Source organism: Ostrea edulis, chromosome 6, assembly GCF_947568905.1.
Source record: "Ostrea edulis chromosome 6, xbOstEdul1.1, whole genome shotgun sequence".
NCBI classification, from domain to species: domain Eukaryota; kingdom Metazoa; phylum Mollusca; class Bivalvia; order Ostreida; family Ostreidae; genus Ostrea; species Ostrea edulis.
In genome coordinates, this window is record NC_079169.1 from 34,826,204 (window position 1) to 34,849,712 (window position 23,509).

Below are 23,509 nucleotides of genomic sequence, written 5' to 3' on the forward strand. Positions count from 1 at the left end.
GATTTTACAAATTGGTGTGGCCTTAGTATAATATTCTAATTCACACCTAATATTGAATGACGCTAAACACACAAATCGGATTGGGACTCTGTGAACTCCGTGGTATTATCTCGGTTCACTAGAGTGTAATGTTTTACCTAAAAAAAATTTCCTACTACAAGTTTTGATTTATACACAATATATCAGGGCTTTTAAGTAAAATTATTATTTTAACTCCGAGTCTGTGAAACGTACATGGAACTCGCCATATCATACAAACTTGCATCTCAAATGAATTTTCTGTGTCTAGGACGCAGATTCTTGCATTAGTGACAACCCAGTCAAGGTGAGTCAGATGAGCGATGTGGCCCATTGCAGGCCTCTTGTTGAATGAGGATTGGATATTGAACATCAAATAATGTAACAAAGTTATGTCCTTTTTTGATGGCCATGCTTATCATCACAGTAATATCTTGTTATCATTGGTGGAGAGTGATTATGTTTGACATACATGGGAACACTTCTGCTTGAAACTCTTTTTAATATTCTCAACCTTCCCGAATTCAAACTCTGTTACACTTGGTTTCAGGGTTTGTTAAAAATATGTCCCCTTTTACATATTGATCACGATTCAACCAGCTGAAGGTGAGAATATCTCCCAAAGGAGCATTTTTTCTCATTCTAAGAAGCATTGTAAGATAAGTTTTATTATTGAAAAATTATTATTAAAATTTATAAAGTGCATAATTTTACAAACAAAAATGCAATCAATGACACTGAAATCTTGAGGGACCTCTGTTGCCCCCAAATAACTAAGGGCCGGATCTCCTTTATTAATGCCACCAGATTAAACTCAAGAGACCTCTGTTGCCCCCAGATATCTTGATCATGAGGGTTTCCCATGGCCCTCAGATAACTCAAGGGTCGGCCTCCATTGCCCCCAGATTAATCTCGAGGGCCCTCTATTCACTTGAAATTTTAAACTAAACTTAAAACTGAGATACAGTAAAATCTTGTCTCAAGATGTGTTTTCAATGAATAGTAGTCTGTCTCTTTTCTTCTATCTTTCTTTCACTTCCTCTATCTTTTTAATCTTTCAATCATTGTTTCCTTGCTCTCACTAAATCCCATCTCAGTCTCTGTGATGCTCTTCCTCAATCAGCATGCAGGAACTAGCTTTTCTGGGATTTTGTGATGGCCCTTCGATAAATCACTATCAGTATAGGCTCTGAATGTGTACATTTCTCTGAATTTTGAGCTAACGGTGTAAGCTTTAGATGTGTACATTTCTCTGATTTCAGGAATCATTACTATGTGTCCAGGGTGGATGTGACAGCTACTATCCAATGAGTGAGTTGCGAATTAAGAATTTTTTTTTTAAATTGGTGGGGGGGTTAGGAACTACTATTCAATCAGGGTCTTATGATTTAGAAAACGAATTACAAATCAAAATTTACATAAACTTTTCAACAAGAAGATCTTGAGATTTGTGTAGGAAGTTAAAAGAAGGGGTATCTCAATTTCTGTTTTGATAAAGATTATTGATTTTTGCAACCCTACTGAAATGTAAGATCACTGGGTTTTGTGCAGGTGAGCTGAAACAGTCTCTGCCTAGCATGGTGGTGGAGATTTTGGAAACCAAGCTGGATGACGACTACATTGAATACATCGCCAACATGATAGCAAAGAAGACATCTGATGAAGGTTGTATAGAGGACAGGGATTCCGACAACAGGACGTGTGGCTGGGGAGACAGGCAGCTGGAGATGGAGGATGAGGGAAGGCAGAAGATACCTGAGGACTGGCCAGAGCACTGGGAATACATGGATGCCAGACAGGTGTGTAGTCAAATCAGACAGGTGTGTAGTCAAATCAGACAGGTGTGTAGTCAAATCAAACAGGCGTGTAGTCAAATCAGACAGGTGTGTAGTCAAATCAGACAGGCGTGTAGTCAAATCACACAGGTGTGTAGGGAAATCACACAGGTGTGTAGGGAAATCACACAGGTGTGCAGTCAAATCAGACAGATGTGTAGTCAAATCACACAGGTGTGTAGTCAAATCAGACAGGTGTGTAGTCAAATCAGACAGGTGTGTAGGGAAATCAAACAGATGTGGTCAAAGTGTGTAGTCAAATCAGACAGGTGTGTAGTCAAATCACACAGGTGTGCAATCAAATCACACAGGTGTGTATTCAACTGTGTGATTAGTCAAATCAGACAGGTGTGTAGTCAAATCAGATAGGTGTGTAGTCAAATCAGACAGGTGTGTAGTCAAATCAGACAGATGTGTAGTCAAATCAGACAGGTGTAATGGGGAATCAGACAGGTATGTAGGGAAGTCAGACAGGTATGTAGGGAAATCAGACAGCTGTGTAGTCAAATAAGACAGGTGTGTAGTCAAATCAGACAGGTGTGTAGTCAAGGTGTGTAGTCAAATCACACAGGTGTGTAGTCAAATCACACAGGTGTGCAATCAAATCACACAGGTGTGTAATCAAATCACACAGGTGTGTAGGGAAATCAGACAGGTGTGTAGTCAAATCAGACAGGTGTGTAGTCAAATCAGACAGGTGTGTAGTCAAATCAGACAGATGTGTAGTCAAATCAGAGCTATGTAGGGAAATAAGACAGGTATGTTGGGAAATCAGATAGGTATGTAGGGGAATCAGACAGGTATGTAGGGGAATCAGACAGGTGTGTAGGGGAATCAGACAGGTATGTAGGGGAATCAGACAGGTGTGTAGGGGAATCAGACAGATATGGATTAAATTGTGCTTCATTTGTATTGTACTGAAGATTTGCTAATTCTGTATACTTTCAGTCGGACTACATTCATCTTTTTATGAAATAAAAAGATAATTTTTCTGATGTTTGATGAAATATAGAGAATCCAATACTAGAATGAATATTTTGAGTTTGTATTACTGTAAATTCCTAAATATGCATTGTACGTGAGGAATTCATTATCGCATAATTTCGCAAGAAACAGTACTCAAGAAATAAAATTATTTTCTTATATATTTTTATTGCTAAAAGTACACATAAAAACTCTTGATCAACAGAGCACTCACAAATTCATGTTCTCACGATTTGCCGTGTATGACTCATTTTGCGATACATTAAGTACTTGCATAAAATAAGGAATCTACAGTATTTTGGAGCTGTGATATTTACAGGAAAGACAATGAGAGCACTGACCACAATTTATCCACAGTTATCTACATTTTTCAATCACTATTATTTGTATTTATCTACCTCTGCAATACTGATTCATGTTTACAGGGCTTTTTAATGGTAGATCTAGTGCCAGATTCTCCGGAGTACATAGAAGTATGTTCAAAATTTTACGAGACGCTACATTTTCCTCAAGCTGACATCGTAAAGATCAGTCGCATTCAGAACCCAATCCTCTGGAAGTACTTCAGTGTGTGAGTATGAAACAGTGAAATTGTACCTTTTACTGTCAGAGGAAATTTATTGTCTAAATCTTTTCTTTTCCTCAGGTATACCCACTTAGTGTGTAAATGAAATATGCCATTGTTTAGGACTGGACACAAAAGATGCCAGTGGACTGAAATAGTCTGAAATGTACCATTCAGTAATATTTCAGTTGACTTAATGGCATGTACATTTTAGTTATTTCTACATGAACTTTATTGCCCAGCACTGGGTGTCCGTCATCAGTCCCGAGCTCTGAATTATTGTATTATTGCCCAGCACTGGGTGTCCGTCATCAGTCCCGAGCTCTAAATTATTGTATTATTGCCCAGCACTGGGTGTCCGTCATCAGTCCCGAGCTCTGAATTATTGTATTATTGCCCAGCACTGGATGTCTAGATGGTTTATTGCCCATCACTGGATGTCTCATCAGTCTGTTACTGTGAACTATAACCCATTGGCTGAAACATGAATAATTTATGTAGGACAGATGCATCCTCATTCATTGTGCTTGGTAAAATGTTCCTACAGAGGTTGTGTTATGACTCTGATCACTAAGTCATATGGCCTAAATCAATGTCACAGGTATTTGTTTCTTTTTAGCTCACCTGAACTGAAGGCTCAAGTGAGATTTTCTGATCGAAATTTGTTCTTTGTCTGTTGGTGTCATCATTGGCAATGGCGTAAACTTTTCACATTTTCATCTTCTTCTCCAGAACTATTAGGCCAATTTCAATGAAACTTGGCACAAAGCGTCCTTAGGTGAAGGGGATTCAAGTATGTTTGAATGAAGGGCCATGCCTCTTCAAAGGGGAGATAATCACAAAAAGTGCGAAAATAGGATGGGGTCTTATAAAAATATTCTCAAGAACCACTGGGCCAGAAATTTAAAGCTGAAATTCATATGAAATCTACCTGACATAGTGCAGATTCAAGTATGTTAAATGCATGGTCCCCTGGGGGTAGGGTGAGACCACATTAGGGGATCAAAATCTTACATGGGAATATATAATTTATGGAAAATTTTAAAAAATCTTCTTCTCAAGAACCTCAAGGCCAGGAAAGTACCAATTTACATGAAAGCATCCTGATATTGTGAAGATTCAAGTTTGTTAAAATTATGGCCCCCAGTGTAGGATTGTGCCACAATAGGGGATCCAAGTTTTACATACAAATATATTTCTCAAGAACCACAGGGCTAGAAAAGTTTACATTTACATGAAAGCTTCCTGACGTAGTGCAGATCGATTCAAATTTGTTAAAATCATGGTCACCGGGGGTAGGATGGGGATCAAAATTTTGCATACAAATATATAAAGAAAATCGTTTAAAATCTTCTTCTCAAGAACCTCTGTATTAAGAAAGTTTACATTTACATGAATTTTCTGACATAATACAATTTCAAGATTCAAGTTTTATGACATAGTGCAAATTTAAGATTCAAGTTTGTTAAGTGCAGATTCAAGTTTGTAAAAACCATGGCCACCAGAGGTAGGTTGGGACAACAATAGGATCAAAGTTTTACATGAGAATATATCGGTAAAATCTTTAATTGGGCAAGGTGACTCAGGTGAGCAAATGACCCATGGGTCTCTTGCAGTCTGTCAAGCAACTCCTGATTTTCAGTAATTTTCCCAATTTTGAGCTGTTCCTGATTTATTCCTAATTTTTGGTCTGAAACTCCTGATTTTCAATATTCCTCCTCCTCAAACATTGCATTGTATTAAATTCTTATGTAAAGTCAGAATAAATATGTGTTAATTAGAGAAAATAATTGCTGTTCAGCTCACAGTTTGTGATATTTCCAATATAAACGCCACATGAAAATGGAAAAAAAACCAAGAATTATGACTGGTAGTCCAGAGTAGCAAAATATCTTTATTTGAAGTCAGAATATTTATGCCCCCCTTCAAAGAAGAGGGGCATATTGCTGTCAGTCGGTCGGTTGGTCGGTAGACCACATGTTGTCCACTCAATATCTCAAGAACCATTCGCTTGATTGTAATAATATTTCATATGTGGGTTGGTTATGGAATAGAAGACCCCTATTGTTTTCCAGGTCAATAGGTCAAGGGTCAGTCTACTCTGGGCATAGTAAGACATTGTCCACCCAATATCTTGACAACCCTTTGCTTGACAGACATCAAACTTGGTACACTGGTACATCCCAAGGAGAAGATGTCCCCTATTGATTTTGAAGTCACATGGTCAAAGGTCAAGGGTCAAACTGGACATAGGAATATACTGTTCGCTCAATATTTTGAGAATCCTTTGCTTGACAGACATCAAACTTGGTACACTAGTATATCTGCAGGATAAGATGACCCCTTTTCATTTTGAGGTCATATGGTCAAAGGTTAAGGGTCAAACTGACATAGGAATATACTGTCCTCTCAAAATCTTGAGAACCCTTTGCTTGACACTCATCAAACTAGGTACACTGGTACATCTTCAGGAGAAGATGACTCCTATTGATTTTGAGGTCACATGGTCAAGGGTCAAACTGGACATAGTAATATATTGCCTCCTATATTTTAAAGAGTTATTTGCTTGATTGACACCAAACTTGGTAAACTGTTACATGTACAACATTAGTGTTAAATCTAGGATCTAGAGAGGGCACACATATCGTATGTTCAAAAGGTCAGTTTTCGTTGTGGCAAGACAATTTAGGGGCACTTTCATTGTATCATACTATGATAGTAATAGAATGATCATTTACCCTCTTGCTGCCTTGATTTTAAACTTTTCAATCCACCTCGTGCATGAAATAAAGAACAAATTGTTGATATTAACAAATATTTTTTAAAAAATATAGAGAAAAAAGGGCATGGCACCAGCCAGAAAGGGCATGCCGTGGCACCATGCTAGTTTGCTGTAGATTTAACACTAAGCATAAGGAGTAGATGGCCCCTATTGATTTTTAGGTCACATGGTCCATCCACTCTTGACATAGGAAGATATTGTCTGCTAAATACTGGTATTTTAAATTGGTGATACTACTACCAATTAAATGATGCATGTGTATAACCCTTTTCAATTTTGCATCATGGGGGGCAAATATGTTTTACAAACATCTCTCGTTTAACAAATTTTACCATTTTCCAAAATATGTGTTTAATATAACAAATTATTATTTGTGAAATATAAGTAAGATAAGTTTTGAAGCACAGAAAAAGCTTCCTTAGACATTTTGTTTTTATTTGTTGAACAAATATATGGAGTAGACCATTAAAAGGAGGTAAAGAAAATGGGGTAAGTACGACAATCAGTGTACTAGGGGTCAACTGATGTAGTACAGTATTTGACATTTCCTGCATTTGAAATTTTATTCTGTACCATCATTTTGAAGTTATTATTCTTAGAATAAATTTATGAGCATTGAAAACAGAATTTCTTACTTAGAGGGCTGGTAGGTGGCCATTTCATTTGTGTTTATCTTTTTCTTTCCCTTTTTTTTTTTTTTCTCTCCTAATTTTTTTTTCTTTTATAACTCCTGATTTTTAACCAAAAATCCTCCTGATTTCCTATTTGTTTATGCTAAAAAATGCTTGAAAGATTACTGTTGTATTTTGTAAAGCCTTTCATTAGTGAATGCACTTTTGAGGGCAATGAAGTTTTAAGAACACATATTGTTTTATACTTTTGTTGAACATTAGAATTTAGAGTACATATTCAGAACAAGGAATTTTTTCTAGATTTCATAGCCCTTGAGAGTAGTGATACTTTTCACTAGTACTCAGGTGACCGATGGGTCCTGTGGACCTCTTGTTAGCATTTGGAATGGAGCCTTATTTCAGCCCCCTACAGACACTACATAAAATCCCATAGAACTGCTACTCTGGTGAGCGATGTGGCCCTTAGGTCTCTTTTAATTTTGTTTATAAGTTGGGTCCAGGACACCTAACCTTGTAATAGAAAGAATTTGATATATATCTATTATGTATTGCTTATGGGATTTATGAGATTGATCACTGTTCGTTATCTTCACCTTTCATATAGGATTTTATATAAAAGTTTGTATCTATCACATAGTTTGTTGAAAATGTTTACTTTGAAACAAGGTCATCTAGTTATAGTCTCCAATTTAATGTTGATTGGAACTATTTTATCTTCTGTCCCAGTATTGTCACTTTTATTTGAGTTATCTCCCTTCGTAATTCACATTTGGAGGTGGATAATGTAGAATGATGTAATTCAGTGTACATTAGCAATATTCTCTGAATGCATATTCATTTTAACAGTGTTAGAGAAGGAGGGGGGTATGAAGAGTGTTATTGTGACTACTGCATGTCTTATTCCTTTAGGCATGTGTTAAGCAGGATGAGACAACATTCTCTCAGATAATTATCGTTATTGTTTGATAACAGAAAGAGAACGGAAATGACCCATGAGAATGACGGCCTCGCTGTTGCAGAGAAGTACCTGTTTCATGGGACGCATGCTTCTGTCCTGGAGGCCATCTGTAGGAAGGGCTTCGACTGGCGAGTGTGCGGCAAAAACGGGACTGTGTACGGACATGGTAAACTCTCTTACATTACAGCACATCAACACATTCATTACTCTGATTTTCCACCAAGTTTGTGAAAAATAATGGTCCCTTGATCAGGGTGTCAGACAGTGCATTAGATATTTAAAAGTCTTAAAGTTTGTGTCAGTTCTCCAACATGGAGAAAAAGGACATGCTTAGTTATATTGAGATTAGAAGATGCAGAAAATTATATTGGATATTTAACAAAGTTTGGTTATAACGAGCTATTTTTCGCTGGCCTGGTGGTATGCTTTAACCATGGTTAACTGTATAAAGTTCAGATAAGTGAAGTCAGGAGCATGTGTAGTAGAGATAAGCAGGGTGTTTAGTGCTTCATATCTGTGGCGGTTTACAGATTCTTAATTAATTTTCGTTCATTGGTTAAAGTAATTGTTATTAAAGATTATGAATTGGAATCAAATGTAACAAGTTTTGAAATTATATCATATAAATTAACAATTATACTATTAGCAAGATATAGTCATATTTTAAATCTTGAGATCTCACCAATATAGCTGAATCTGGGTCATATTTTGCTTTTAAATACTTTTTAAAAATACTTTTTTTTATGTGCCTGTCAAAGAAAGGAGGTATGTTATGGTGTCAATCATTCGTCTGTCTGTCCGGACATTGTAGGTAAAATACAAAATGAACTGTAAGCTCCAGGATCTTACAACTTGGTATATTTGATCACCATGATTAGAGGATGATGTCTCTTGTTTCTCAAGGTCAAAGGTCTAGGTCGTAATATTACTCAATAGAAAAACCTTGTAGGCAGGATACAGACTGAACCATAAGCTCCAGGATCTTACAACTTGGCAGATTTGATCACCATGATGAGAGGAAGTGCCTATTGTTTCTCAAGGTCAGGGGTCAAAGGTCAATTTCGTAGTACCACTTAGTTGGAAAACCTTGTAGGTAGAATATAGATTGAACCGTAAGATCCAGGATCTTACTACTTGATACATTTGATCACCATGATAAGATGAAGATGCCTATTTGTTCTCAAAATCAAAGGTCAAGGTCGGTTGGTAGACCACATGTTGTCTGCACAATATCTTGAGAACCATTCACTTGATCATGATGATATTTCATACGTGGGTTGGTTATGAGTAGAAGAGGATCCCTATTGTTTTTTAGGTCCAAAGGTCAAGGGACAATCTACTCTGGACATGAAAATATACTGTCCGCTTAATATCTTGAGAACTCTTTGCTTGACAGACATCAAACTTGGTACACTAGTACATCTTCAGGAGAAAATGACCCATATTGATTTTATGGTCAAAGGTCAAGAGTCAAACTGGACATAGTAATATACTGTCCATTCAATATCTTGAGAACCCTTTGTTTGACAGACATCAAACTTAGTACATTGGTACATCTTCAGGAGAAGATTACTCCTATTGACTTTGAGGTCACATGGTCAAAGGTCAATTGTCAAACTGGACATAGTAATACACTGTCCACTCAATATATTAAGAACCCTTTGCTTGACAGACATCAAACTTAGTACATTGGTATATCTTCAGGAGAAGATGACCCCTATTAACATTGAGGTCACATGATCAAAGGTCAAGGATCAAACTGGACATTGAAATATAATGTCAGCTCAATATCTTGAGAACCCTTTGCTTGACAGATATCAAACTTGGTACACTGGTACATCTTCAGGAGAATATGACCCCTAATGATTTTAAGGTCATATGGTCAAAGGTGAAGATTCAAACTGGACATAGTAATATACTGTCCACTAAAGATCTTGGGAACCCTTTGCTTGACAGACATTAAACTTAGTACACTGGTACATTTTCAGGAGATGACCCCTATTGATTTTGAGATCACATAGTCAAAGGTCAATGGTGAACTGGACATCTGTAGTAATATATTGTCTCCTATGTTCTAAGAATTATTTGCTTGCTTGACTCCAAACTGGTACATTGGTACAGCATAAGGAGTAGATGACCCCTATTGATTTTTAGGTCATATGCCATTGGTCAATCCACTCTTGACATGGGAAGATATTGTCATTGTCAACTCAATATTTTGAATTGGTGATACTACTATCAATTAAATGATGTGTGTGTATAACCCTTTTCAATTTTGCAAACATCTCTTGTTAAGTTCTTGATAACTATCAATTCAATTCTTTTCAAATTTGGTATGAAGCATCTTTAGAAGATGGGGAACATAAATTTCAGGATTCCTGCACACCTGGGGCCTTAGGGACAGAGCAAAAACTGCCCAAAATTGACCAATATTCAAAAATCGTCTTCTCTACAACCACACACATGTAAGAAAAGCTAAATGCATAGTGATGTAGAGCAGGAAAGCCTCTACCAATATTGTAAATTTCATGATCCCCGGGGTAGGGGTAGGGGTTCTGACCCCAGGGTGAGGCCAAACTTACTATATAGTGTTTATGTATAAAACATCTAAATAACATCTTCTTTAATGTTATTGATACTAAATTGAAACTAAATGAATATTTAGAAAGAGCAGGTAGTCCTTTACCAAAATTGTAAATTTCATGATCCCCGGGATAGGGGTTCTAACCCCAGGGTGGGGCAAATTTACTATATAGTGTTTATGTGTAAAACAACTAAATAACATCTTCTTTAATGTTATTGATACTAAATTGAAACTAAATGGATATTTAGAAAGAGCAGGTAGTCCTTTACCAAAATTGTAAATTTGATGATCCCTGGGGTAGGGATTCTGACCCCAGGGTGGGGCCAAACTTAGTACAGTAAAACTCGAATATAGCGAACACGGATATAGCGAAATTGCGGCTATAACGAAGTGAAAACGATTCCCCCAGCAAATTCTTTATATATTCTATATAGAAATTTGCGTCTATAACGAACACGGATATAGCGAATTTACGGATATAACGAAGTAAATTCCTATTCCCCCTGAATTAAAAATGAACATAAAAATAACCTTTTATAACGAATTTATTTTTTTCATTTTAAACGTTTTCCAATGACATAAAGGATCCACACTTATTACAAAATTTCTGTTTGTATTTTTTCAAAAAAGGTTGTTAACTCAAAACAATATTTACACATATGTTTAGGAAATATATTGTCGGTATTGTTTAATATTCTCCTTAATTAAATTTGGTGTTTCAATGCATTTATTTTATCGTACACTCCTTTATTTGTGTAAAGCAACAAGTAAATGACAATTGCAATAGACTACATGTATGTATTGCATTGTGTTGACATTTCTTTCTCGACATGTTCTTGCATGACTTCATAATCCACCAAGATAAATTATCATATATAAATCAATGTGTATATTTCTTGTATAAAAATATTTCTTCTCAAAAATATATAGGTTTCATTTCTTTTAAAGACGATACAAACGCAAGTATATCGATTGCTGCTTTCTTATATAACTGGTATACATGTAGAACAAATCAATTTTATAATGAATTCGTTGTATTTGAATTATGAATTCACTATAAACGTATAGCGAATTACGCTTATAGCGAATTTTTATAGATGGTCCCCAACAATTCGCTATATCAGAGTTTTACTGTATACAGTATTTATCTAGGTTTGTTGATGCTGTATAAAATCTAAATGCATACTGAGGAATAGCAGAAAAGGATGTACAGAAAATGGTAATTTTACAACCCAGGGTTTTGACTCTAGGATGAGTCCAAATTAGTCATATCTTTTAATGTTTTAATGTTAATACACCTATTATATTAAAGTCTTTCATCAGTGTATGCACTTTTGAGGGCATTGGATTTTTATGAACACATCTTGTTTTATACTGTTGCTGAACAGAAGAATTTAGCTTAGATATTCAGAACAGGAAATTTTTTTCTAGATTTTATAGCCCTTCAGAGTAGTGATACTTTTTCACTAGTACTCAGGTGACCGATAAAGCCTGTGGGCCTCTTGTTTGCTTCTACTACAGGCCCAAGGTGTGTGATAAGTTTAGAGTGATTGTATTCATTATGGGTCCCTGGTGTGTGATTAAGTCAATACAACTGTGATATTGTATTTTATTATGGTTTCTTGGTGTGTGATCAGATCAATATGATTGTGTTATTTTTTTTATATTTTGGTTTCTTGGTGTGTGATCAGGTCAATATGATTGTGATATACTTATTGCAGGTTGTTATTTTGCCTCAGACTCCTCCTATTCCCACCAGTACACAGACAAGGCAGACCGTCGTCGAGGGTTACATATGATGCACGCTGCAGGGGCGTTCCTTCACATGGGCGTTGTTCCGTTCCAACACTTTCCAAATTCTGCTAGGTCTTTTTCCTTTGTCTCTGTGCCATCGCAGATTGTTGTCCCATCTACGGTATTCTCCAGGCGGAGACTGCAAGCCACATCATCAATGTCCAATATAGGCCCAGCTTCAAGCACAGGGGGTGATGATGGAAGCTCTTCAAGTGCCACCCCTTCAAACACTTCATCCAGTGGCTCAGGGTTCTCTCAGACAGTCATCCAACAACCTGCTGCGGATTCCTCAGCTAACAGTGCACAGGATCTTGGGCAGAATGGGATCAAACCTCAGAGATGTCAATGGTCAATTAATTATGCAAGGCAAAATGGAAATTTTACCAGCACTAATGATCAGATGATATCTGGACTTAATTCATCCTCTGGGACAGGCTCCTCCAATAGCAACACTCAGACTAATTTACTCAATCAGTTCAATAATCTACCAGGATTTTCCACTCAGAGTTCATCTCTTAGTAACACTCAAAATGTTTTAACCAACCAGAATTCTTCTCTGGGTGCTCAGAGTATTTTGTCCAATCAGAATGCATCTCTAAATAGCACTCAAAATTTTCTGACCAATCAGAATGGTAACAGCTTTATACAGTCCCAGAATGCACCATCCCCTATTGGGGTTTCCTCTTCTGTCCAGAATCAGCAAGGCACAGTAATGCAACAAATGGTTCCCAGCTCCTCTCAACAACTGGTTCAAGTCAATCCAGGTCCCTCCCATCAAGGCAATCCAGGTCCCTCTCAACAACTGGTTCCTGGTCCCTCCCATCAAATCAATCCAGGTCCCTCCCATCAAGTCAATCCTGGCCCCTCCCATCAAATCAATCCTGGTCCCTCCCATCAAAGCAATCCAGGTCCCTCCCATCAAGGCAATCCAGGTCCCTCCCATCATGTCAATCCTGGTCCCAGCCAACAAGTCAACCCAGGGCTCTCCCAGCAGGATCTTTCCTCAGTCGCTGGGGGAGGATCTGCTCTCAAGCAGATTCCTTTGCGTAGCATGCTTTTCTCAAGGCGTCATGCTCTGCAGCACAAGCTTATGCCACAGAATATTTGTCACTCTGGTAGAGAAATGGGGGAGAAAACTCTCCATAAAATGTTCATGGCAAAGGTGCTAGTTGGTCGGTTCACAGGAGGAAGCAGTTCATACCGGAAACCTCCACCTCTGGATCCTGTCAACGATCCTTACGGAAAATGTTACGATTCGTGTGTGGACAATATTCATAATCCAAAAGTGTTTGTCATTTTTGACAGCAGTCAATCCTATCCTGACTACCTCATAGAATACAACTACTCCATGTAAATTCGACATAGAATACAACTACTCCATGTGAATGTGACATAGAATACAACTACTCCATGTAAATTCGACATAGAATACAACTACTCCATGTAAATGTGACATAGAACACAACTACTCCATGTATATGTGACATAGAACACTAGTACATCATGTAAATGTGACATAGAACACAACTACTCCATGTAAATGTGACATAGAACACAACTACTCCATGTAAATGTGACATAGAACACAACTACTCCATGTAAATGTGACAACTACCCCATGTAAACTTAGATATTACTTAAGGGTGACCTCAGTATGAATTTATGATTTTGTTTTATAACAGATGGAAGAGAGTTGAAGATCGATTCTCATTTGATTACAAATTATCGAAATTCTTTTAACAATGCAATGAAGAAAAAATGAAGTTGAAAATGTTGGCTGTGCTTTTTTGACATTTTGTGATATATGATTTACTTGTTAAAGATCATTTTGTATATGTGAATCTATTGTATGACTTCAAAACTATGTTACTTAATTGTACAAACTGTAGTTACTATGGTTACTTAACATGTATGATTGCATTGAATGTGAGACTGTGTTTTGTTAGGAAACCAGGATTGTGATTTTGACATGGTTGTTCTTTTTTTAAAGGGTTACCTCCCCCTAAATCTTGTGATGCAGTGCATGGTTTTTGTCAGGTTACCTCCCCTGAATCTTGTGATGCCGTGCATGGATTATTTGTTTGCTTTACATAGTTTATTTGCAGAATACGAGTAGAATGAACGTCCAGATTTTCTGTTGATACAAATCCTGTGCAGATACATGTCTGTCCTTTGCTGTTCATTGTATCAATGATATCAGGTTCTTTTTTTTCTATACCAAACCTGTGAGGGTATCTTTGTTTTAGAGTGTACATATCTTAGCAATTTTGTATCATGGTGTTTATTTTTATTGGCAACTCTTGTTATGTAGTTTATCCTCCCAAACTTTCACATATAAAATTCGTGATATAGTGAGTATGCCAGTGTTAAATATAACAAATATATAACCTGGTGATATATACATGTGTAACACAATGATACATGTATATATATGTACTTCCAAAGGATAGGAATTAACATAATCATGTTACGGTTTTCTCAATTCTGAAAGTTATGTACTATAGCTTTTGTTCTGTCAATATTAATTCACATTTCAAATATCTCAGTTTCTGTAGCAAAAAGAAAAAACAAATGATACAAAAAACAAACAAAATGTCATCACATATCTTGTTAATGTTCAGTGAAATTTGTATTAAAAAGAAAATGGGGGTTTTAAAAAATCCTGCACTGGCATGCCCGGTGACAATTAAGCAAATTGAGGGTTTTAATTCAAATAGTTTTTAAAGTTTTAACAGAATGAATCTGCAGGATTTGTTCTAGCAATAGACCATGTCGCCATTACTTGTTCAAACAATTGATTTGTTCAAACAATACAATATGTCAGCATGATTTGTGCAAACAGTAAAAAAAAAATTTCAAACAATGGAATGTGTCGACATTTATTCAAACAAAAATAAATTCAAACAATTGATTTGTTAAAACAATAGAATGTATCCTTACGGGTTGGCTCAGCACTGTCTTTGAGTAAATGCTTCAAGAAAGGTGATAGATTGACTGAAGAATTAACATTGTCCAATATTTTTAACACCTGAGTTAGATCTTAACTGGAATCTCGATGAATTAGAATCTTCCCAAGCACAAAATACAGGAAGAAAGTGAAATAAAGTGGTTCCACACCCAGCACTTTACTAATACAAAAATACACAGCACTTTACTAATACAAAAATTCCCAGCACTTCACTAATCATATAAAATCAGTTTTGTTATCCTTATTCCTTGCTAAATTTCTAAACATTCATCTTTATTCATAAGCCTTCCCTGATTAAGTGTCTTTTGTGTAAGCTATAAACTAAAGCTCCCAAGGTGTACCAAAAACCTGATGTTCATTACGATTTAGACTAAGGCACCTGATGTGGACTGAAAGCCAGATATTGAATACAATGTTTAGTATACTAACTGCTTATCCCAAATAAGTATACACTATAATGTTTGTATTGTATGTACCATCGGAAAAATATTGGGCTCATGAAAAAGAAAACTGTCTTTGATTTACAGAAGAAAATTATTTGAAATACTCTGATTTACGCCACTGGCATCAATTTTATCGAACATTTTATGGATCAAAATATTTTTATTCTTCCCTAAATTTCCACAAAATTTATTTTGATATATGATGCCATGGTTTGAATGTGACCTATGACGAACATGTGATCTAGAAATGATAGCAACACATTACTGGTTGAGTTTTGTGATGAAATCTCTTTATTTGTATGGTTTGCATTATGCACAAACAGACCATATTTTTTTTTAATGGAAATTGGATCAAAATATATATTTGATTTATACAATCAAAACATTTGTATTACTTTGAATAGGTTATTACTTTTATGTCTTGGAGTATGGTTAATTTTGGTATGCAGTGTAGAAGTATTCCGTTTTCATTATTTATAATACTGGTATATATCTCTATATTGTTCACTTAAGTAAATTATATGTTCACTGGTAGAAAATACAAACATTCCGGAAAAACTATTTATAACCTGTAAATATTAAGAGAACTAATATAATGTTGCTTATGAATGTAAATGCAAAATCATAGTAAATGTGTCATTATTAGAAAGGCTTAAGAATCTTTCCATTTTTTGTGAATCCTGTTTGAAGTAACAAAGACAATTTGATACCTTGCTGTTTGAACTGTGGAAGTGATCCATTATCTAGATAATATTGTTGACTGGAATATTATTTTGTCTTAGTCCCTGTGATATAGTCTTAGATGAATTGCTTATGTCTCATTTTATATTTAAGGATGTTCATGTACTCTTCTCGGGGGGAGGGGGGGGGGTGGGATTTTCAGGGGTGGCCCAGATGTCAGAATCTGTAATCAGAAAACGTGGGAGGGAGCTGAGTAAGCGTGCTATTTATTTTCTGATACACCAGCAAACTGCAAATACTTTAGTGAGAAAATTGTGACGGAGGTCAAAGTCAGAATTATGTTGACAAATTTAGAGAGAAAGAGGACTACATCTAATGATAAAAGGACAATATTGTTCATGGTGTTTGTTAAAACTGAAATTATCGAGTCTTTGGAGCTTATTAGCTATCGACATAAATCTTGATTGAAAAATATGTACGGTGTCAATCCTTAATTACCCATCCCATTACTGAATTAGAACCCTGGGGAGACAGAATGCACATCCTTAAATGAGAATAATACCATAAGACTTTCAAATTGTGAGAACAGTGTGAAATTTGTATGCATGTTTTTATTTTAGTTGTCTGCCGGGTGAGGTTGCTGTTGTATAAGTAATTATGAGACAGACATCTTGATTTAATTTGTGAATTCTAATCGAGTTATTTATTTGATAGTGAACATGAGGTGCCCCTTCCTCTAAAAATCCTGAAACAAAATTATTGCAGCAAATATACTTCAGACCTCGTTTTTCATATTTTATTTCTGATTAGACCCAATTGTTGTATACAGATTTGATTAGAAGAAACTGTGTGTTCATCACACAAAGGTGCTGACTATGATGATGCAATACATCCCATTCCAGAGTGTGTAGATTGATGATTTATTCCACTTAGAATATCTATAACTGTTTAACCTGTGTGTGTGTGTCTGTCTGTAGTGCTGGCTGTTTTGTACATGTCTGATTTACAGGTTGTTTGTCAACATTTATCCGCACAGAACATCATGATTAGATTCTTTTCATATTTTCGACCAATCCATGCAGGAGACAAATTTCTGTAATTTGTGCAAACAGCAGTCCATATGCCACTCAGCACACCATGGCTGAATCGGTACCTCCATTTATCTAGTAAAGAGGGGAGATTAGCCAAAATTTTATTACTGATTTGCATTTTTTAAAAATAAATTTCTGTGTATGTGTGTATTTTGCTAACATTTTTACATTAGATATTTTTAATTAGTATGCGAGTGTCATTTTGGAATAAGAATGGGAAGTCTGGGTGGATTGGTCCTCGGTTAGACCAGCTAATAGGAACCAGTTTATTGTTCAGCTGAAAGGCTCTTGTAACACTTCTACGTGGCTGAAAGTGTAATGCATAATTGATTTGTAATTATGATTTATCAACAATATTTGTTCAAAGTGACATTATAGAAAGTTGTATCTGCGTTTTACTTCAAGGATTGTGTATTTCTGATTAGGTAAAAGCTTGGAAATAAAGGTGAATGAGGATCGACAAGTTTGTTCATTTTTTTCACCCAACTTCACGTCCCTTACCAAAAAATAAGGCTTCTGGCGAAGTACTGCGGCGAATCTGCTGCAAACTTAGCGGCAAGGTTACGGCAGACTGTTTGCAGCAACCTTACGGCGACTTTTTACCATGCAAATGAAGTTTGCGGTAAACTTGCCGCAAACTTGAGATTGCCATATATGGAATGGTTTATGGTGAACCTCTGGTGAAGTTTTGCGGTTAACCTTTGGTAAACTTCTGATAGCCATATACACTTTGCGGCGAACCTTTGGCAAACATTTTCAGATAGCCTAATATAGTTTGTGGCAAACCTCTGGCAGCTTTCAAATATACCTCCCTAAAACTCCCAAATGGCCATAAATACATTAATTATGAACACATTAATTATGAACTTGCATTTAGCATTCATATCAGTTAATTAAAAGAGGAATGACTTGCATTTACATGATTTATGATAGAAAATCAGTTGATGACAATTTCATTTTTAAAATATCAATGGTTATTTTTAAAAGAATGTAATCACTGGTGCTTCTTCATATCTCATGCATGCTTGTAATTTAACCCACTGAAAGCAGTAAATTAATTACCATAAGGACTATCACCATGGTCTAGTAAACTGGTACACCACACCACTTTCTACCAGTATTACTTAGAATAAAATTACAGCTAGTCAGCTAGTGACTAAAAGGATAATACTTTTCAGTAGCTTGTAGGTTTCTTTCATGAAAAGTGTCTTTTACCTTGCCAAAAAACTACACACTAGACCATTTAGTTAAAGTATAATCTATGACTATATGCAACACCGTCAATAACAAATAAATCAATTTATATTGATTTAATATGCATAAAAAACACATCAAATTTAGAGAATTGGCCATAGATTTATACTGTTCCCAATAATATAAGTTTTTTAATTATAAAAAAATAATAATAATAATTACCCACAAGTCAGTCATTTCCAATAAACTGAATTTTCAATATATGAATTGAAAACATGCATTTATGATTTTACTTACATCTGGATGAAAAAGCAATGTGTCTATCATGGCTTTCATTTGAAATCACAGCACTTATTCCCACTCAATCCAATTTTTGCAAATTCAGATCAAATAATCAATGTCATCCATGAAAAAAATTACACAATGTTGACTTTTGAATTAAATGAAATAATGCACTGGACGTCTACTTAGATAGTCTATTTTCTTTAACAGCACAGTACATGGTTCCAGTCTTTGTATTTATAGCTTTCACAATCATGAATGTCTATGTTGTCCATCCCCAATGTTGTAATGGCAAATGCTGTAAGAAAAAGAATTACAAAGATAAATCAAACTTGAATAAACATAATTCAAATTACAAGAATAGTGTTAATTTCTTAAAATATCTTTCATTCTGATTTCACCTTTCAAAGCATGACCAAGAGGTGTCTGCAACAAAATCATTGCAAGTTTTTTCTGCAACTCTTGGTTCATACAAGACATTCATAACTTATTTTAAACAGTGGGGTTTTGTCTTCCCTGTTGTCGTAAAGTATGCTACCAGAGGGCATAGTACATTAGAGAGCACGATAGGAAGGATAACTCTGGGTAGAACATCAAGATATTGAGTGAAACGCGATGAGTACTGTAAATTAAAGTTATTGTCAACATTAATGTTATTATAGAAATTTCAAATTCAGTTGGATATACTTTGGTTTTATTGTTAAATGTGTTGTATAAATACGACCAGATGGGCTACCATGTCATGATTCAAAATAAACTAGACCGGACCAAGTTTTTACTAGTCTGAGTGTGCCCGATGTGCTAACCAAATTAATTACCACACGTGTATACCAATTAAATTATTATTGTCAATATTTTAATTAACTTGCATAACAGCATAAATGCCATTTTATTGATTAAATTATAAATTATATTTGTGAATACAAACAGGCCTAGATATTTTATATTGGCACAAACACAATTAATATAATTATCATAATCAACATACCACTTTCAAATTCAATCTCTCCATATGATACATGACACCATCTGTCTAAGGTGCTTGGACTTTCTCCTCCCTCGTTTCCCCTGTCTCCTCTAATTTGTCTGCGAGAATCGTATCACATACCACCCTTAGAAAACAAAACCATTTCAATAGTTTTGAAGTTTTCAGACGTATACACACAGATATATACAGAATAGGCCTATGGTTTTGCATAAAGCAGAGTACGTCGTATCATGTAAAGTGAATGTCCAATAACACGATGGTTATGTCAAATTTAAAATGTATTTTTACACTAACAAATGCAACCAATGCATGTTCTTATCTATGATGAACTTACTGTTTTCGTCGGCAAATCTCCCTGGGAGTATAACTCTTCTTCTCGACATGCTGGCTTTCTCTTGAAATTTTCTCTACTTCGAATTGGTAGCGCGCGTCAATTTGAATAGTCTTGATCATCAAGATGTATCGACTCGTTCGTACGCACATCTAATAAAAACAAGCGTCTGGGTGATCGAGACGGAAGAAATCGAAAGTTTTCAGGTACTATTTTAAACAAAACGAAATTAGTTTAGCATGCTGATACGCATTTTCTTTAAACAATTTCTTTTATTTTACAAAAGGATTTTGTTATTTTAAATACATAGTTTTATAAAATGGTGTTATTATCAATCTAACTTAAGTATTCAAAGTATTCGGTTTTCAACTTTTATAATTCTTCGCCCCGTGTTTACTTTCGGTTTCATTTTGGAAACGTGAGACAGTTGCTTGCAAGTTCAGCTAGTAGTTGGTGACTGCGAGGCATTCAAGAACATATTTTATAAACATTTAAAATGGACGGTTATTTGCGAGGTAAGTAGATGTTTCTTGTATTCTGTAATGTTATAATATATTTGTTTATACTGATATAAGGTAGAAACTGATAATACGGGTGACGATATGAATTAATGACACAGGGTTTTGACACAATCTGAGCAAACTGGTGTATATATTGTATAATGGTGAGCTATTATACTATATTTACCAGTTAAAATGCTCAGATTGTGTCAAAACTCGGGAGTTTATGACCATGCACCTTGCAGCTGGTGAGTGCATACAATATTTTGCAGGCCAATACGTATTGAGGTGAATGGTATAACTACTAGATAGTACGTTTAATTATTGAATGATTCAGCAAAATAAAGCTACTAAAGAAATACCCATGCAATGTATTTAATGATGAAGGCAAACCATTGAGGGGGGGGGGGGGGGGTAATTAGCTGATATAAACAGTCTGACTAAATATATTTATATATAATTAAATAATATATATATTGATTTCGTATATTTAATCATTTTTGTAGACGATGGCAATATTGACAAGCATTTAGAAAAAAGAGTAGACAAACTTGGAGAGCTAGGCCTAGATCGTACTCTGAAAAGAAAAATCCACCAATGAAAACAAAGTGTCCAGCTGTCAGCTGATGTACAAGAATTTTGAGAAGCCCAGTCACAAGTTACATCAGATGATGGCGATTCAATAAATTATTATATTGAAGAACATATGGAAGAACCTGCGAATGTTGAGGCGGTACAACGATTAATCGAAGAGGCAATCTTTTACAGTGAAGATGATGACAGTGATTTAATTTCCAATGAGAAATGGCATGATCTAATGGACTTTCCAGAAATGGTAGCTGATGATTGAATTTTTGTATTGTAAATAAAATTGTATAAAATTTAACCTGCATACATGTTTAGTGTTATTTTAGCTTAATTTATAGCCGCTGCAGTCTGTTACAGAACCATTAATGCTTTAAGTATAATATCAATTTTAGAAAACAAATGTGCATCAACAAAAATAATAATTCCTTTGTAAGATTTTAAAACTTGCTATGGATTAATCTTGAATTCAGTTAATACAAAATGACAAGATCACCTACATTACGAGGCAGTATATAATAAAATCTAAGATCTTTGGTATACTTGCAGCGAACTGTAATTTCATTTGCCACAAGTTCACCGCTACCAGGGAGTATTTGGATCTCCTGTGATATACAAATATGGTAAAGAAAGATTTCTGGTATACTTCCAGCGAACTTCATGTTTGTTCGCCACAAGTTCACTGCTACCGGCGAATGGCTGCGAACTAGTGTTTAAGCTTTTGGTGAACAAAATAGTTAGCTGCTAGTTTACTGTAAGTTTGCCGCAAGGTTGCCGCATACTGTATAGTTTGGTAAGGGGTTGTTTTCAATATTTAGGATTTTTTTCAAATCTTTTTAAGGAGGTACTCTACATCGTCAAAATGACTGGCTGACTTTTGAAACATGAATGAAAGGATATTAAGGAGGTACTCTACATCATCATAATGGCTTACTTCCTTTTAAAACATGGATGAAAATATAAATATCAGCAATATTTGCGTATTTATCGTCTAGGTGAGTAGCTCAGTTGGTTAACACGTCGACAACTGAACTGCAGATCGTCGGCTCGAGTCCAACAGGGGTTTTATTATTTTAAAAATTCAAATAGCTTTCTACTAAAACTGCATTTTGTTTAAAAAAAATCTGACTAGATAAGATAAATTTGAAAGCTTTCAATTTCAAAATGTTGTACATATCCTCTACTTTTCATCCATATGAAATTTCTCTGGTGAAGGTCTGCAAATTTAGGCCTATGCTCGGTGCTTACAGCCTTTGAACGGGGAGGGATCTTTATCGTACCACACCTACTGTGACACGGGGCCTTTGTTATTGTTTACAACGGGCAAATGAGGTATTGTTAATGATCAGCACAAATTTCAATGTTAGCTGTCGAGTTACAAGAGATGCAGAACCCACAATTCTTCGTATTATACATGTAAGAGTCATTCTCCAAATATGTCGAAATTCTGAGAAAATAAATGCTGAGATTTTAATTTCTGAAAGTTTTATTAGCAGTTAAACATCAGAGGTGAATAAGCAATATCAAAGCACAAAGACTTGTCAACATTTACTAAAAAAAAAAAAGTCATCATTTGCATAAAGGGTCAACATTGAATGTCCCTAGTATTATTTCGTTACATATCGCAATAAAATCGTAACTAATGAAAGTTCCGAGTTTGTAGAACTAGTAAAATAATAATTTTCAAGAATGACTGATCACTAGATATGAATATTTCTTTTTGGCAAGGCAACTGTCTCTGATGTCCAAAAGTTCTACAAACTGGGAATTTCATTAGTTATGATTTTATTTTACTTAGTTTAGAAATTCTGTTCTTGGCATCTTAGTCATACCAAACTTTACTTTTGTCATGAGAACTTTTGAGGGTTTCTTGTGCCAATTTGCAAGCGCGCAGAATCTCTTTGAAATCGGATACACAATCTAAAAGGTTAAGAGAACTAGTTTCCGTCAACCAGTTTTCCTTTAAGAATTCCAAAGGTCCGCTAACTGTATGACCGAACACTTGTTCAAAGGGACCTAGTTCAATATTCTTGAACAGTTTCTCGTTCAGCAAATAAAACAAGGTGAATCCTTTGATCTACTTCGTTATCATACTGGTAACAATATGTCGTTATCATACTGGTAACAATATGTCTTTACCATACTGGTAACAATACGTCGTTATCATACTGGTAACAATACGTCGTTATCATACTGTTAACAATACGTCGTTATCATACTGTTAACAATACGTCGTTATCATACTGTTAACAATACGTCGTTATCATACTGGTAACAATACGTCGTTATCATAC

The 23,509-nt window shown here is 35.4% G+C and overlaps 1 protein-coding gene and 2 long non-coding RNA genes across 3 annotated transcripts in view; 2 read left to right on the forward strand and 1 right to left on the reverse strand.

Annotated features, from left to right (window-relative positions):
- Positions 1–17,791, forward strand: part of LOC125683353 (uncharacterized) — a 35,844-nt gene extending 18,053 nt beyond the window's left edge. The window contains exons 3-7 of the mRNA XM_056139412.1: positions 1,281–1,329; positions 1,570–1,817; positions 3,263–3,408; positions 7,789–7,940; positions 12,080–17,791. Coding sequence (XP_055995387.1) covers positions 1,281–1,329; positions 1,570–1,817; positions 3,263–3,408; positions 7,789–7,940; positions 12,080–13,506 — 2,022 coding nt within the window. The 3' untranslated portion in view covers positions 13,507–17,791. The remainder of the gene's footprint in view (positions 1–1,280; positions 1,330–1,569; positions 1,818–3,262; positions 3,409–7,788; positions 7,941–12,079) is intronic.
- An 839-nt stretch (positions 17,792–18,630) lies between these two features.
- Positions 18,631–20,307, reverse strand: LOC130046735 (uncharacterized). Its single transcript, XR_008795724.1, has 3 exons — positions 20,134–20,307; positions 19,800–19,923; positions 18,631–19,109 (listed from the first exon to the last, which is right to left on the reverse strand). It is a non-coding gene; the product is annotated as an uncharacterized LOC130046735 (long non-coding RNA).
- Positions 20,308–20,504: 197 nt separating this feature from the next.
- Positions 20,505–21,522, forward strand: LOC130046734 (uncharacterized). The gene is made up of 2 exons (XR_008795723.1): positions 20,505–20,645; positions 21,137–21,522. It is a non-coding gene; the product is annotated as an uncharacterized LOC130046734 (long non-coding RNA).
- Positions 21,523–23,509: the final 1,987 nt, after the last annotated feature.